This window comes from Silene latifolia, chromosome 11 (genome assembly GCF_048544455.1).
Source record: "Silene latifolia isolate original U9 population chromosome 11, ASM4854445v1, whole genome shotgun sequence".
In the NCBI taxonomy this organism is placed as follows: domain Eukaryota; kingdom Viridiplantae; phylum Streptophyta; class Magnoliopsida; order Caryophyllales; family Caryophyllaceae; genus Silene; species Silene latifolia.
The window spans coordinates 9,205,683-9,221,643 of NC_133536.1; the positions used below are offsets into that span (position 1 = coordinate 9,205,683).

The 15,961-nt window shown below is 36.5% G+C and overlaps 1 protein-coding gene across 2 annotated transcripts; it reads right to left on the reverse strand.

Annotated features, from left to right (window-relative positions):
* Nucleotides 1-11,104: 11,104 nt before the first annotated feature.
* Nucleotides 11,105-14,166, reverse strand: LOC141610939 (uncharacterized). Of its 2 annotated transcripts, none has more exons than XM_074429253.1 (6): nucleotides 13,925-14,166; nucleotides 12,779-12,871; nucleotides 12,495-12,701; nucleotides 12,075-12,185; nucleotides 11,923-11,965; nucleotides 11,105-11,392 (listed from the first exon to the last, which is right to left on the reverse strand). In XM_074429253.1, exons 2-4 carry the CDS (start codon nucleotides 12,823-12,825, stop codon nucleotides 12,119-12,121), a joined length of 321 nt encoding a protein of 106 aa, XP_074285354.1. In that variant the 5' UTR covers nucleotides 12,826-12,871; nucleotides 13,925-14,166; the 3' UTR covers nucleotides 11,105-11,392; nucleotides 11,923-11,965; nucleotides 12,075-12,118. The 2 variants fall into 2 exon arrangements, with proteins under 2 accessions (XP_074285354.1, XP_074285352.1); XM_074429251.1 differs by having other exon boundaries at nucleotides 11,873-11,965; nucleotides 13,925-14,165.
* Between the last annotated feature and the right edge of the window lie 1,795 nt (nucleotides 14,167-15,961).

Below are 15,961 nucleotides of genomic sequence, written 5' to 3' on the forward strand. Positions count from 1 at the left end.
GATCTCATTCATGTGGATTTATGGGGCCCTTATAAAGTGGCTACTATTACTGGTGCACATTATTTTTTGACTATTGTTGATGATCATACTAGAGTTACTTGGACTTTCTTACTTAAATATAAGACCCAAGTGGCTTCTACTTTGGAAAATTTCTTTGCTCAAGTTGGCAATGTGTATAATTCTTCTGTTAAAATTGTAAGAAGTGATAATGGTACAGAAATCATACAAGATACTTGTCTTGGTATGTTTGCAAAGAAAGGCATCTTGCATCAAAAGAGTGCTCCAGGAGTACCCCAACAAAATGGTAGAGTGGAGAGAAAACACAGACATTTGGTTGAGACTGCTAGGGCCATGCTCTTATTTGCCAAGTTGCCTAAGAGATTTTGGGGAGAAAGTATTCTGACTGCTACCTACCTGATTAACAAACTCCCATCTCCTGTTTTAGGGTGGAAGAGTCCTTTTGAGGTTTTGATGGGAAAATTACCCACTTATGAGGAGTTAAGGGTTTTTGGATGTTTATGTTATGCTCCTATAAATGCCAGTCATAAGGACAAATTTGCCTCCAAAGGGAGAAGATGCTTGTTTATAGGCTATCCTTTTGGGCAAAAGGCTTATAAATTGTTTGATTTAGACACTAAGAAAGTTATTATTAGCAGGGATGTGATATTCTTAGAAAATAAATTCCCTTTCCATAATAGTGTTTCAAACACTGATAACATTTCAGTTTCTTCCCCTTTTGATGCTTATACTTTCCTGAATTCTCCTAGCATTGATACTGAGTCTTCTCCCCCTGTTGAGCATAATGCTCCTGCTACCTCAGAGATTCCTGCTACCTCAGAGATTCCTGCTGATTTTACAGCTAACACTGATGAGCCCGTTCATCAGTATAGTCCTAATAACACTCCTGTATCACACAATATCAATCCTCCACAAAATAATTCGTCTATCTTATCCCATAACTCTCCTGTCATTCCTAATCCTACTACTGGTATTCCTGAAGACACCATTTCTAGACAGTCAACTAGAAATAAGAAGATCTCTTCTAGGTTGCAGGGTTTTGTGTTACCCACAAATATTCAAAATATGCTAAAAATTGATCATTCTGATAGTTCTGTTGCTCATTCTCAGTCCTTTTCTGTTTTTGACTCAGATAGTCATACTCCTGCTTTAAAAGCTTCTTTAAATGCTGTCATTTCTACGTTTGAACCCTCTACTTATAGCCAAGCCAAGAATGATCCTAATTGGGTAGCTGCTATGGGTAAAGAGTTGAAGGCATTAGAAGATAATGGCACATGGGAATTGGTACCCCTTCCTAGTGGTTTTAAAGCCATAGGCTCTAAATGGGTGTACAAAGTAAAGTTCAGACCTGATGGTAGCATAGAAAGACACAAAGCTAGACTAGTAGCAAAGGGATATAGTCAGGTGGAGGGAACAGACTATAAACACACTTTTTCACCTGTTGCCAAGTTTGTAACAGTCAGGATTTTTCTAGCTGTTGCTGCAGCAAAGATATGGCCCATACATCAATTGGACATTAACAATGCTTTTCTTCATGGTTTTATTGATGAAGAAGTGTATATGACACCACCAGAAGGTTATAATAAAGCAACACCAGGGCAGGTGTGCAAACTGAAAAGGTCATTGTATGGCTTGAAACAAGCCTCTAGACAGTGGAATTTGGAATTAACCAAATTGCCAACGCGTCTTTTACGCGCTAAATATCGTTAGCTACGTATTTGCAAAAAATATAAAAGTTAGATATTTTTAATGTACTCGTAACGACGAATAAAATAAGATCCCACGTGAATATATTTTCACTTATATATTGGGAGAAAAATCAAATTAAATGCTTAATTATGAATAGTGTACAAAATAGATAATGGTAGTGTGGAGTTGAATGGAGGGAGTAGACCAGAAATCGGAATTGACTAATTTTTTTTTCCAAATTGATTAACTCTTCGAGATCTATAAATTGATAAAACGAAATTGGTCATTCGGAAATTTATGATCGAAGATATGTTTGATTTGAGGTTTTCGTTAAAAAAAACTCTATAAAATGTCAGTCAACAATTTTTTTTCTTAAATCGTAGATTATGACGAGATAATCATTTAATGAAAAAAATTGGCCGATTCTGAATTCCGATCTAGGAGTTATGCGCAATTGAGTTTTTTTACAGCGACAAAAAGGATATGTTGTGCATGAAAATCAAACATAGAGGGTATAATGTACACAAACTTAAAAAGTTGGGTACCATGTGCAAAATGGCAAAGTTCAAGGGTACCACGTGAATTTTCCGTTTTTTCTTTGGAGAATTTCAAATACAATTTATCTTCCTAATTTAAACAAACATAGTCTAATAACGGTATAAAAAAGTTTAGGTTTAAGGTAGGTTTTATCGGGTCCAAGGCTAAAATAGACCACCGGACTCTTTGAGTATTGCTTAAAGTGGTGTTTACAGATTGCCTATTAATAAGACTATATTTTAACTCAATGGAAATCAAATTCGTGACTTTATAACCAGGAGATGGATTGGTAAAATCAAAAAAAAATATAAATAAGCATAAATCTGTGGGCTAACACAATTATAACGTGTGACCGACTTATATAAGATTTCCGGTTGTCATTCCTTTCGCAGATTATTACCTTTAAACATTCAATAATGGAACAAAACCCTAGCGGCAAACGAATTGCAGAACCCAAAAGATGGAGCTCCCTTCCGGACGACATAATCTCCAACATTTTCTCTCGCCTCGATTTTCCTCAAAACTCCATTAATACGATTTCCGATACTACTTTCGACATCAATTTATGGAATCTAATAAATAATATGTCCGAAATAAACCCCATTCTTGATAACCTCTTTACCATATTCACCACACCCTTACTCAACACCGTCCGTCTACACCTTTACCATATTCACCACACCCTTACTTTATTCCATGTTATAGACTCATGGGCTGGTCGACTACGTTTTTGTAACGTCGAGCACGTCAAGATTACATCGAATGATGGTTTATTTCGCAACCCTGGTCGCCTACGTTTATGTAACGTCGAGCACTTCAAGATTACATCGAATACTAGTTTATTTGGCAACGCTGGTCGTCAAGTGCACGTGCCAAACGTTTTCCTAATCCAATCGTTGGTATCACTTGAGTTGGATTTGAATATTCATGGGTATGTTTGGATTTTTCCTGATTCGATTAATCTTCCAAATTTGAAGAAATTTAGTTCGATTTTTGTCGACCTTAAATGCATTGAAAGGTTTATGAGCTCTTGTCCATCACTTGAGGACTTGTCCTTCGTACTACTTAATAATAATTCTGGATGCCCTAAACCTTTTGCAGACGGGTCTCTAACCATCGCCGGTAAGAATTTAACCCGATTATGTATTACATTATTTGGATTCTATTGTTTAAACGACTTTACCGGTCTGAATCTTCACGTCGATGCCCCAAAATTGGATCATTTCAATTTAACTGCTCCTCGATTAATCTTGAAACATGATCAAATAATAAGGCAGATGATCTATTCAGTTTCACATGTCAAGTCGCTTGTACTCGATATCGCTAATCATATGATGATTCGTAGCAATATTCCTAAGACTAAGACTATCTTCCCTAATGTGACTCACCTTACTTGGACTATGTGGCTATTCGAACGATTGGAAACATTACGTTTATTGCTACCTTGTCCTAAATTGGAGGTTCTTGTGTTAAAGATTATGGGTGTTGGTAATGTGGATGTAATTCCGGATGCTAAATTTAAGTTATATGAGCATATGAAGCGACTAGAGTTGGATACGGGTATGGTTCAATTAGACGAACAATTATTGACGCTAGTGAAATATTTCCTAACGAGTGCATTGAGTTTGGAGAAGCTCGTCCTAGGTGCTAGTGTTTCGTGTCCTTATAATAATCGTCGCTTAGCAGAAGCAGCTCGATTTCATCAAAATTTGTTGGATTGTCAGAGGTGTTCATCATCATTATGTGAAATCGAATTTGTAGGAGCCTATCGATCTCTCATTTATCCAATAAATTTTGATTCGGAGTAGCTTCGTACTCCGCTTATTAATTTAGACTCCGTGTTTTGACTTTTGAGCATGGTTAAGAACTTTGATTTAAAGATGGTAGTTTATCATTGGTTTCTTTACAACAACTTGTTTTATTTGTTTATTTTTTTATTCTGAGGTATTTTTTTTATCAAGGATAAACAAATAATAGGGACGAAGGGTATTTATTTACTTTTCTATATTACGTTTAATAATTGTCGGGTCATCAATTTAATCGGGTCAGGTCAATCGGGTTTTGGTCACTGATCATTATCGGGTCATGTAATCATAAGGTTGGGTCGGGTCAGTTTAGGGTTGCAATATTCTTGGGTTCTGTCGGATTAGATTTGGTTGGGTTCAGGTCGAGTCAGACTTGTCAGCTCTAGTTGGGTACAGTAGTATATACCATATTATATTCCATCACTATCTCTCCCACTACTTTCGACGTTAAACTCGAGGATTTTCTTCATGAAACGGACCTCGTTTGGAACATCCTGTAAGATATTTCCATAAATCAAATAAGTATTATATTAGAACATGTTATTTTAGACTATAAAACTTACACATCCTTGATAACCTCTTCACCATATTCGCCAATTCACCGTTACTCAACACCTTCCGTCTTCAACTTCCCCATGATTTATATCTGAGTTCTTCTTACTGGCATATGATTGGCTCATGGATTCGTCAATTACGTGAACATAACCTTCAACACTTCAAGGTTACAAGTAAGAATTTAAAGCAATTAACCATATATCTATATGGGTCGTCTATCCTTGAAGTTATAATTGAGACTCCGAAATTGGAGCACTTGTACTTTTATTCTGATTGCTTATCTTATGATGAAATAATGTTGGATTCAATCACCCATGTCAAGTCGCTTGCTCTCCTTCAACTCTCACCGCGGCTCTACAATTATCCTTCCCCTAATAAGATCATCTTCCCTAATATGACTCGTCTTATATTGGCTTTGGGTCCTTTTAGAAGAATAGAAGATTTGAGTTCAATGCTACATTGTCCCAATCTCGAGGAACTCGAGTTGGAAGTCACTGATTTTTTTGGATGGTTATTACTCGAAAGCCTAAAGTTGCGCCTTTCGAACATGTGAAGCGATTGAAGTTCCAAATGGACGCGATTTGACTTGACCAAGTATTGTTGGATCTAGTAGAATATCTACCAAGTCTTCCAAGAGCTATTCAACTAAATCTCTTTCCTAAATTGGTCTACTTCTCTTTCCTGCGTCTTTGTGCCAAATCCAAAGTTAAACAGATGATCAGGACGGAGGGAGTATCAATTAATCTCACACAAATCCATTACTCTATATTTGCCAAGACATTTCCTTACGTTTTCTTTATTTAAATATCAACTCTTCAATTTTCTCCTCTAGGCTTTGATAATGTTCTACTCCCTCCGTCTCGACAATTGTTGTCCTTTGGTTTTGGCACAAAGACCAAGTAAAGGGAAGAGAGCCAATTATAAGATGACAAGTGGAACAAATTGAGTGTGAATGATCAAATTGCTCATCAAATACAATCCTAAAATAGAAAGGACAACAATTGACTGAGACACCCTAAAATGAAAAAGGACAACAAATGACCGGGACGGAGGGAGTATATAATAGTTGGGTCTTGTGATGGCCTTGTATGCTTGTACCACAAATTAAACCAACATCGTACTTTCTATGTTTGGAACCCTACTATTCGACAATATCGACAAATTGAACCAACATCGTACATTCACTTCTCAAAGAATGGGAAGTGCTTGGTCACCATATGAAGAAGCTCAAGGTGGTTGATCAAGGTAAAGACGGTCTAGAATGTAACGTAAGGAAAACTAATTTTGGTGGACATTACGACGGTTATCTGTGGGATGTGGAAGATTATATTGAGAGTTTTTCTCGCATTTTGGAACGAAGATAGTACTTAATGGAGGATGAAGAACTTAAAACGGTCTTAAATAAGAATCTGTATTTAGGTAAACAAATGTGATAACAAGACAATAATTATACGAAATAAAAATTGGGAACTTACTATACTATGCTATCGAATAATTAGGACCAACATGAACAGAACTTGGAGATCGAGCCAATATCCTATTCCATGCATCATCGTCGTCACAGATTAGTAACTGAGTAAATAGTAACAGAATTCGATTTCACAACATGAAGTATCCTCTGCACAGTTAAGTAAATTTTCGTAAAATTGATCTTTATCCAAAAAATCATCGCTAGAAAGAGTACTTCTAAATCCACTGATGAAGAGCTTCTCCAAAATTGGGGCACTTGTTAACAACCTTGTCAAAAAATTCAACGTTCGTTGGTTGAGTCGAACGTAACTCATTTGCAACTCTAAGTGCTTCACATATTCAACTAGCACAAATCTACCCTTTATATCCCAAATGTTATCACAAGCACCTATAAATGATAACACAAGAAGCTCTAAATTGGGAAAATAATAGGGCAGCATATGTTGTTCAAATACTTCAGACGAACTCACACTTAATGTAAGTTTCGTCACAAAAGGGAAGATCGTTTTGCTTGGACTACTGTAGATCATCGTCATTGATACACTACCAATGAGTCCAATAGACTTGAGGTTGGATATCAAACCGATTATCCGCATTGATTGAAGGGGAGAATTAACATTAAAGTACAAGTTGTCCAATGTTGGAGCATCGATGATAACCTCGACGTCCCCACTGACCCGCGATTTATCTGGAGTTTACTCAATCGCTTCAAAGTCTTACTCGATATTGATAACGAAGGATTTGTACCGGTTGGTGATGGGCTTATCGTATACCTATGCAAAGATAATTACCCTAAACAACAAATGAATGTAGCAATAGGGGTCGAATACAAGGAAACGGGAATTACGCTGTGAAATGCTATGGGAAGATTTCTATCAAGATCGATTTCGTTTTGGGTTTGTTTGGTTGTTTGATGATTAACAAAAATTATGATGTAAATTATATAATAGAAAGGAGTCTAAGGGGGTCGAGTCATACATGCAAACGTAAGTATATAATTATGTTAAACTCGGTATTAAAAATATTGTCAATTGCTTAGGCTTAGAGACACCCACCTTACGGCATTAGTGTCAACCATAGACCGGGTCCTAGAGAAACTCTAGTCCATGACTAGGTCGTCCTACTATACATGCTTAGTCTAATTCAATTCTGTGCCTCTCGACTTTAGAACGAATGAACAAACTTAATCAATTGAATAAGGCCTTAAACAAAGATTAAACATTATGGCACAAGCATGTGATAGAAGCAATATGAACAATATTATTATCTACCTATTTTAACATGTTATACACTTGATTTTGCATGGCTCCTCTAGCCCTTAGACTAGGAAATTTAGCTACTCATATTAGAATGTGAATTGCAAACTATATTGTAAGAAATGTTAAACATGATTGTATGATTTGTATAAACTAGGTGATATAACATGTAAAAGAAATAATGCTAATGTAATCTAAATTAAGTACTTTAAATATAAACTATGTGTAAACTAAAATAGAAATGTAAAATTGCAAGCTAGAAATAAGAATACCTTAATAGAAGATAACTTGTATAGAAGAACAATTGTAACCAAATGCTTGAAAATGTATTAAGAACTAAATGTTTAAGAACTATAAGCTTGACAATATTGAAAACTAACGATGAAAACTATTGAAAGAAATTATAATGCTTAAGGCTATTGTAAGTATATGAGATGTAGAATATGAGATAAGAGATGCCTAAGCCTTGAAAAGCCTCTCCTATCTATAGGAGGAGTGAAACGTAAATCACCAAGAGGCATGCAACCCCGATCGGGGACGTGGGATTCCGGGTTGTTTGCCTTAATTCTCCTCTTAATTACTTGGAGAATCCTATGTTGGTGATTAATTATGCGATTAATCACCCGGTTAATCACTAATCCCTTGGCATCCTAGGTAGCTTGGAATCCTATTTTCTTCCACTTTAACTTGGACTTTGAATTGGGCTTGACTTTGGTTTGTTGACACAATTGCATTGCACACATTAGTCCATCAACTTCCTCATGAAAAACCCATGCAAACACTCCATGCTAGTCCAATACTTGGTCTTGTTTAACTTAGTGAACTTGGTGTACAAAATGATAGGAAAAAGCCTCTAAATGCTTAGATTCCTACAAAAATGTAACAAACACAACAATACAGCTAGAACACAAGATTAGCTCAAAAATATACTAATTAAAGTATGATAAACAATAGAAACCGAGCTAAAATGAGGGGTAAAAGTATATATAAAATGAACATATGACAACTACTTAATAGCCGTCCCAAAAATTCGTGATTAACCGAAACAAGACGAAGTCTTTTTAGGTTTGGAAGAATAATAATAACGGGATGTTGTGAAACAAACTTAGCATATGACAAGTGAAGTGATAGGAGTGATTGAATTTGGAAAACGCTAGGCGTAGGCGGGCAAACGGATTCAATCGCGAAGTGTTGGATGTTACGAGCACGTAGTCGACGAGCCCATGAGTTTAAGATAGGCCTTGCACAAGGTTCCTCATAGAGGGCATGGTGGAGATAAATACTAAAGGTGTTGATAGAGGATGTCGTGAATAAGGTGAAGAGGTTATCAAGAATTTTCCAAAATTCGAAAATATTGGACGTAACATCGAGAGGACGACAATGGAAGAAAAAATGGACTATGAAAGTAGTGGCGGAAATCGTAATGGTGTATAAGTATCCAGGTCGATGAACAAGGTCGAGATGGGAAATAATCTTGGCGATAATGTCGTCAGGAAGAGAGCGCCATCTATCTTGTTGTAGCATTGTCTTTGGTTTTTTCTTTTTTTTGCCTAAACCTAGAGAGGAGCGGAGGGAACGTTTTGTTTTTCTTTTTTTTTTTCTTTGTTGAATGTCGGTGCCTAAACCTAGAGAGGAGCGGCAGCAGGTAAATAGACTGGAGTAGATCCAAAATTATCTTCTCCCTTCTATAGTAAACCTAATAGCTGGGAGTCTGGGACTAGTGTTAGGTGAGAATTACGTAGGATAACAAGTTGTGGACTTTTAGTAGACCAGGTCAACCGAGTCAACTATTAGATCAGGTTTTTTCGGGTTCAATTATTTTCGGGTCAACTATTATCAAGTTATTTGTGTATAAATAATCAGTTTGCAACAATAAATATTCGGGTCAGATTATATTGTGTCGGATTAATTCGGGATGGGGTTTTGAGTTCGGGTGTCGGGTACGGTCAATTTTGCCAAATCTAATTATATTTTATGTCCACAGTAGTTGCAACTTGCAAGTATAACGAGGCACTGGTTGTTCCCACCAGGGATGGTCAACAGGCGAGGCTGGGTTGACCCGAGGGCAGGTCGGGCTTGGACGGGTTGCCCGAAACCATCCCGAGATAGGGACGGGCTACATATATGTCGGGTCAAGGGAAAGTCCGGGTATGGGGCAGGCCGGGTTTAATATTGTGGATCGAAGCCGGCCCGGTATAGGGGTTTGAAAATAGTCTCACTTCAAATCCTCGTGGGAGTTTTGACTTGATCGTATGCCAAGGTGAAAAGGGCGATTGATTTCATATATGTGAATTAACCTGTTTTAATCTTAAGACGGAATATCTGTCTTAAGAGAGACTTATTGCTAATTACGAGGAGACGATTAATAAACATATCAACTAAAGACGATCATACCTTAACATGATTGATGTAGGAATTATTGTGGGTTTCTAATCAAACAAGTAAAACGACAAACCTGATGACATGAGAATTATAAAACGGTTATTTTGGCAACTACTACTCTCAGAAGGGTCATAATTTTCTTTCGATTTTATTCATTCACGGTGCATAAATATAAATGATAAATTATCAACAAAACTTCAAAATATGGTAACAGAAATTCCAAAATGTAGTTGGAATGGCCCAAAAGAATTCTTGATATTTTCTGAGGAAACATTTCTACATTGAACATTAGTACAGGTATAAAGATGACTACAGCAAGATCTCCAGAAGTCTCCGTCAGAGAAACCCCACTTATTACGTTCAGGAAAATGCTCTGCAAAACACCAAACCTTGAACATTAGTACAGGTATAGAGATGACTACAACATCGAGTACCTACTACATACCTATTACAATAACCTTTTAATAGCTGACAAAATAGTAGAGTCTTCGTCCTAAATTTATCGTCCTAATTTATGATGCTAACTTCGACCACTATTTTTTTCCAAAATAGATAGAGATACGATGTCAATGCCTCTTTACGAAAGCTCATAACGAGTGTCATCATAACTATTCTAATTCTACAGACAATAACTTGATCTAGAGTACTTATGAGTTTTTGAATAATTGACAACGGAGAGCAATAAGCAAAGAATGATTACATGATCGTCAAGCTTTAGTCCCGCTTGCTTCTTAAGAACCTGCAAGTAAAACAACAAAGCATCAGTCAGTTGTGTTTCACTCATGAAGGTTAAAACTAAACAAAACAATCATAGACAATCAGATATGCCGCACTTATAATTAATGTTTGTTCCAAATTACTCACTCTGTCCCGGTCATTTGTTGTCCTTTCTATTTTAGGATTGCATTTAATGAACAATTTGATCATTAACACTCAATTTCATCCACTTGTCATTTAATAATTCATCATCTCCTCTTTCCTTGGTCTTTGTGCCAAAACCAAAGGACAACAAATAACCAGAACGGAGGAGTACATTAATAGGAATAATAATAATGGTTGGACCTCAACCATCACCAGGGCCGGCTGAATGGGTGTACAACCCGCGCGGTCGAACAGGACCCCCAATTTAAGAGGGCCCAATAGTAGTCTGTGAGCTTGTTACATATAAATATTAACGAGATATCATGACATAAAACTGTTGGTGTCTTGGTGGTAATTGATCCATTTATTGTCACCAGTGACTCAAGTTCGACTCCTATTACCTTCCTTTTTTAACTTCAATTTTGCATTTATTTAAAATAAATTAAAGGAACAATATCAGGATTTAACTTTAATTTTGCATTTATTTAAAATAAATGAAAGGAACAATATCAGGAATCGAACCTTAGAAAGTTCTGGAAATCATGGAGATCTTGGTCATAAAAACACTGCAAACTTCTAATGGAGGTTCTGAGTCTGATAGCCAGAATTATAGTAACTTTGTTTTACTCTAGTGATTAGATATAATCACAATTCACAAATACAATCAAAAACAGTAGTTATGAAATTGAATGCAAAACTCTAGGTTTTGGAGTCCTGCACTTTGATTTTACATTTGCCTGTTCCTGCACATACTGCACACTCGTCCACTTTCCCGTCAACATGGCTTAAGCAGTAATCAATTCTGTCCTTCATAACATCCTGCAACATCAGAAAACAAACCCGAGTAAAAACAACATTCCTTCTTATAATCCATCTTATCATTCTATTAGTGTTTGCATCATATGTTAGGTAAGATGCTTTTGGGAGGATGAAGTTGTTACATAAGTCTGAATTTGAACAGTTTTCTTTCAGTAATATGTTTCTTTTCTGGAGAAAACTGCTTTGTTATTCCCCATCGAGGATGAATACAAATACCTTGCTCGTACTAGGAAATTAAAATTGAACATATACCTACATCACTTGCTTTGAAGCATCCTTTCGTTTTCAAAATTTTAAGTTGAAGGAACGTGAATGTGTGAAGCTAAAAGAAATATATGTTGATAAATCCAGCTGCCAAATTAATTTTGTTCCCTTCATATTTTCCAAGAAACAAAACAGGCTACGTAGGCGGTAGGCAGACAGAATGTAAGCATCAAATACAATGCAGTTTCAAAAAATGAAAGAAGATGAAGGACATACAACAAGTAACTCGTGAAGAGCCAAAGGTGCTGTGACAAGATAAGGAATACCAGGATACTCGGAGGCAGCGGCTTCTGCTAGTAGAGGAATATCCTATTCACACCCATGAAAGAATTAGGACAAGCATTCATTTGGAACCTCCCTAACTCCTACAACCCCAGCTGTAGTGCATGCAGTCTAGAGGGAACACTGATCGTCTTACCTGATTCCAATGACGTCCAGGAAAGAGAAAGAATGGGCTTATAATCACACGACTTGCCCCTTGTTGGACACATGAACCAAAGGCATCTCTGATAGACGGTTCTGCCAATTCCTAGAAAACAGTAAGGATAAAATGACAAAACGTAAGGTAAACATCAAAAACATTAGAATTGGAATAACGAATCAGTGAATTGGTGTTCTACAAAAGTAACTTGATGTCTAGATATTAACTGACAACTACTCCAATTCTATTTCAAGCCATTCACCATATACTATGGTGTATTAACCCGCAGTACCCATAGACCATAATGCCTATTCTTTGGGCGAGAGGGCCAAAGTGCCAAACCACAAATCAGGGGATGGAACACCATAGTCAGTAATACAATGCATGAAGATACATCTTGCTGTGAAAAACTTGTACCAAATTTGTCTGCCTACGATGACTACACCATCTTTATAAGCCACGCCAACAGCCCCCTCATGAAGGCTAGTATCACTCATTACACAGCGTACACTTTTTGACGAGCAACTGTGCTGGATATCTTTTCTTAATCTGACAAATCCAGGTGCAGCTTCTATTGGTCTGCCTCTGGCTGATTTTGTCGATGTCAAGCTAACCGCCACACCACTTAAAAAATAAATACGAATGATCAACCACCATTTAAGAAAAATAAAACAAAGTGAAAGAGTTTGAGGCTCAGGTACCTCTTAGGGTTAGTAAGTTGATAACTGTATAATAACTTTATTGCCATCTGAGCTCTTTGAAGCCTTGATACTCCCACTCATCAATTGAGAAGCCTAGCAAGATAAAAATGAAGGATCGATAGAGGCGAAATATAATAAAATGACTAAAAGGCAACCAAAGTCAATAACTAATTGTGAAAATAAGAAAAAAGAAAGTAATGTTTGTCACATTTTCATTATAATGGAGGACCATATGTGATACTAAACCTTGATACTATTCTTTTTACATGTTTGATGTTGATAATTGGAAAATACAAGTTCAAATGTCAAGAAAGAGCACACAACAATACGGCAAATGCTGCAAATTCATCTCAAAATTTAGTGTCCTTCCGTAATGTCACCATATACGATTTGAACGAGGGCACTGGAGTAGCTAGGATGGTTTACTTTTGAGGTCTGAACTCAAGAAAAACCCTTCCATATGTCAAAACAACACACGTAGTCATGTTACTCATGTAAGGTAGGATGTAATTCCAGTTTCCAACTACGACGTAATCGATTAATTTAGAGTAGTGTTTTAAAACTCAGAAATGATTTTGTTTCCTTGAATCCATGTTTAGAAATTGCAATGTTTCAATTTTTCATCCAAATTCGTAAACTTGAATGGAAACCATTGGAATTCAACTAAGAATCCGTGGATGAGAAATCTACCCCAGTGGGTACCGAATTACCCATTTCACCATTAAAACGCTCGATAAAAGCAATATACATGCTGAAATACAAGGAATTTGAATGCCTTTAGCCAACATCTAAAATTTGTTCACTTACAAGGCCACAAAGTCGTAAAATGACAAAACAAATGACACATAATACTATAATAGCTAGCAACTAAATGTACTCAAACAAATGAAGTTACAGGCAGGCAGGCAGTGAGTACTGAGTAGTAGTAATTAGCATCAAAAATTAAAAAAATAAAGAAAAAGGAATCAGGCAACAAGTAGACAACATGAACAACAATCAACAAGTTTCAAGTTGGATACTGGGTAGCTAACACTGCCGGATTATCCAAAATCGAATTAGGAGTTTATTAATTTAGGGTTTGAGAGTTGAGAAATTAAATTGGGGGTTATTAATTTAGGGTATAAAGGTGAGCCGGTGAGGTCATACCTGCGGTGAAAACGGCCGGAAAATTCGACGACGGCGAGTTTATCTCCGGTAAAAAACCCAAAAGCAACCGTTAAAAGAGTTTGAGAAAGCTGCGGTAAGGAGGGTGGTGGTGCCGTGGTGGTCACTGGCGAGGGGTGAGGCCGGTGAGTTTGACGGACGATTTTAAGGAGGAAACGTCGTTCTAATTTTTGACGATTCAGAAATTTGAGATATGAATGGAAACAGGAAACCCGGGACCACCCGGGTCCCTCCTGCATAATAGCTACTCCCTCCGTTTAACTCTACTTTACATGTTTGTATTTTATACGGGTATTAAGGAACGGATTAAAAAAACTATAAAAAGTACATAGGAAAAGAGAATGATGAGGTTAAAAATGTTAAAAAAATATAAAGGTGGTGTTTTATGGTGGATTAATGTGGGGTATAGATGACATTTTTTGTAAATATGGAGTGTGAATAAGGATAGAATGGTCATTTTCTTGTCTAAAAAGGAAACATGTAAAGTGTAGTTAAATGGACGAAAAAGGAATACATATAAAGTGGAGTTGAATGAAGGGAGTAGCAACTAAATGTGAAATTAAGTGTCAAATGAAGGTGGTATTTTTCACAAATAAGACAAATTGATCATCTCACAATTAAGACCCTAACAATTCTTCATCTAGCAATCAACATTAAACACCTTAACAAATAATTGAACCAAAACTAGTTTTTTAATATGTAAGGGTTTTGTATAGCTTAATCTCAATATTAAGACTTTCAAGAGTGAAGTTCTCACTATGGACTATAGACAATCGTTCTTGGGCAGATTGAGGAATGTGAAGCAAGGTAAAATTAAAAAAGCAAAATTGGAAAAAATGGCTTCGCCCGGGCTCGAACCGGGGACCTTGATGTGTTAGCGACGTGATAACCAACTACACCACGAAACCTTGGTGTTAGTTAATGGCGCCTTAGGGTATATTATCTCATCTAGGTAACCGTAGTCCTGCTTCAGTTTAAGCATTTTTCTTGGCCTTTTCGATTCTTAGGTTCCTCATGTCTTCCAAGTTTTGTTTCCCCTTGCATGGCCTAAATCATAGCCAGGAATTGATCCTAACCGGGAAAAACCGGTAACGATGTAAAAGAAACTTTAAAAAAGTTAAAATATCTTAACTAAAAATTTTGAAATTCTAACCACGACATGTCATATATTCGTCGCATTTTATTTTGCTTTGGTCGGTCTACTTCGAATTTAAGGAATGTCAAATTTAATTTCATTTGTTCGAGTATTGCCAATTTGGTTCGGGTTGCTCCCCTTGCCTATTCTACTCCTTCAATCAAGGAGTGCAGCTTGTATATTTTCCATAATTGCTTGGTGTTCATGCACAATTGTACACTATATAAATACCGCATATTCATAAGCGAATTAGTGGCGTTTTCCCCTAACTAAATTACCTCTTGATGACTAATTGACGGAATTAAAGTGATTATGAATGTTGTTAGTTTAATCGTGCCCTAGGCTTTCCTTAATTGTTTAAGCCATTATTCGATTACTTATTACTTAGTTTAGTAGTCTTAGTTAATTTAGGCTTTGTTTGTTACTCAGCAGATTAATAATAGCAGAGGTAGATTGGTCAAGCAGATTATAAATAATGATTGGATTTGAGGTTTGACTAGTATATTTCAATTAGAAAATTTAATAAAAGTGTGGTAATTATCCAATTTAGGTTAATAGATTGTTGTATCTATGTGTAAATGGTTGATAGATTCAATTTTCTCAATCTACTAATGTGAATATGCTGGGTGGAGCAACATATTGGAATACAGTAGATTGAAACTCAATCTACTGTTTCAATATGTCATTTACCAAACACGTAAATTAGGGGTTGTTTGGTTCACTATGGGAAGATGAAGTTCCTAGGAAGTTAAGTTCATGTGAATTTGTAATTCATGTGAATTGTAAAAATGTTGTTTGGTTGTCATGTGGGAAATGAATTCATGTGGGAAGTTGCACTTACCAAGGGGGGGCTAGGTAAGCAACTTCCTACATTATGGAGGAAT

Excerpts from the sequence above, each read along its gene's own strand:
- LOC141610939 (XM_074429253.1), bottom strand. The coding sequence starts at position 12,825 with ATGGCAATAAAGTTATTATACAGTTATCAACTTACTAACCCTAAGAG. Across the intron at positions 12,702-12,778 it reads CAACTTACTAACCCTAAGAG|TGGTGTGGCGGTTAGCTTGA; the intron begins GTACCTGAGCCT and ends TTATTTTTTAAG. Across the intron at positions 12,186-12,494 it reads ATCGTAGGCAGACAAATTTG|GAATTGGCAGAACCGTCTAT; the intron begins GTACAAGTTTTT and ends ACTGTTTTCTAG.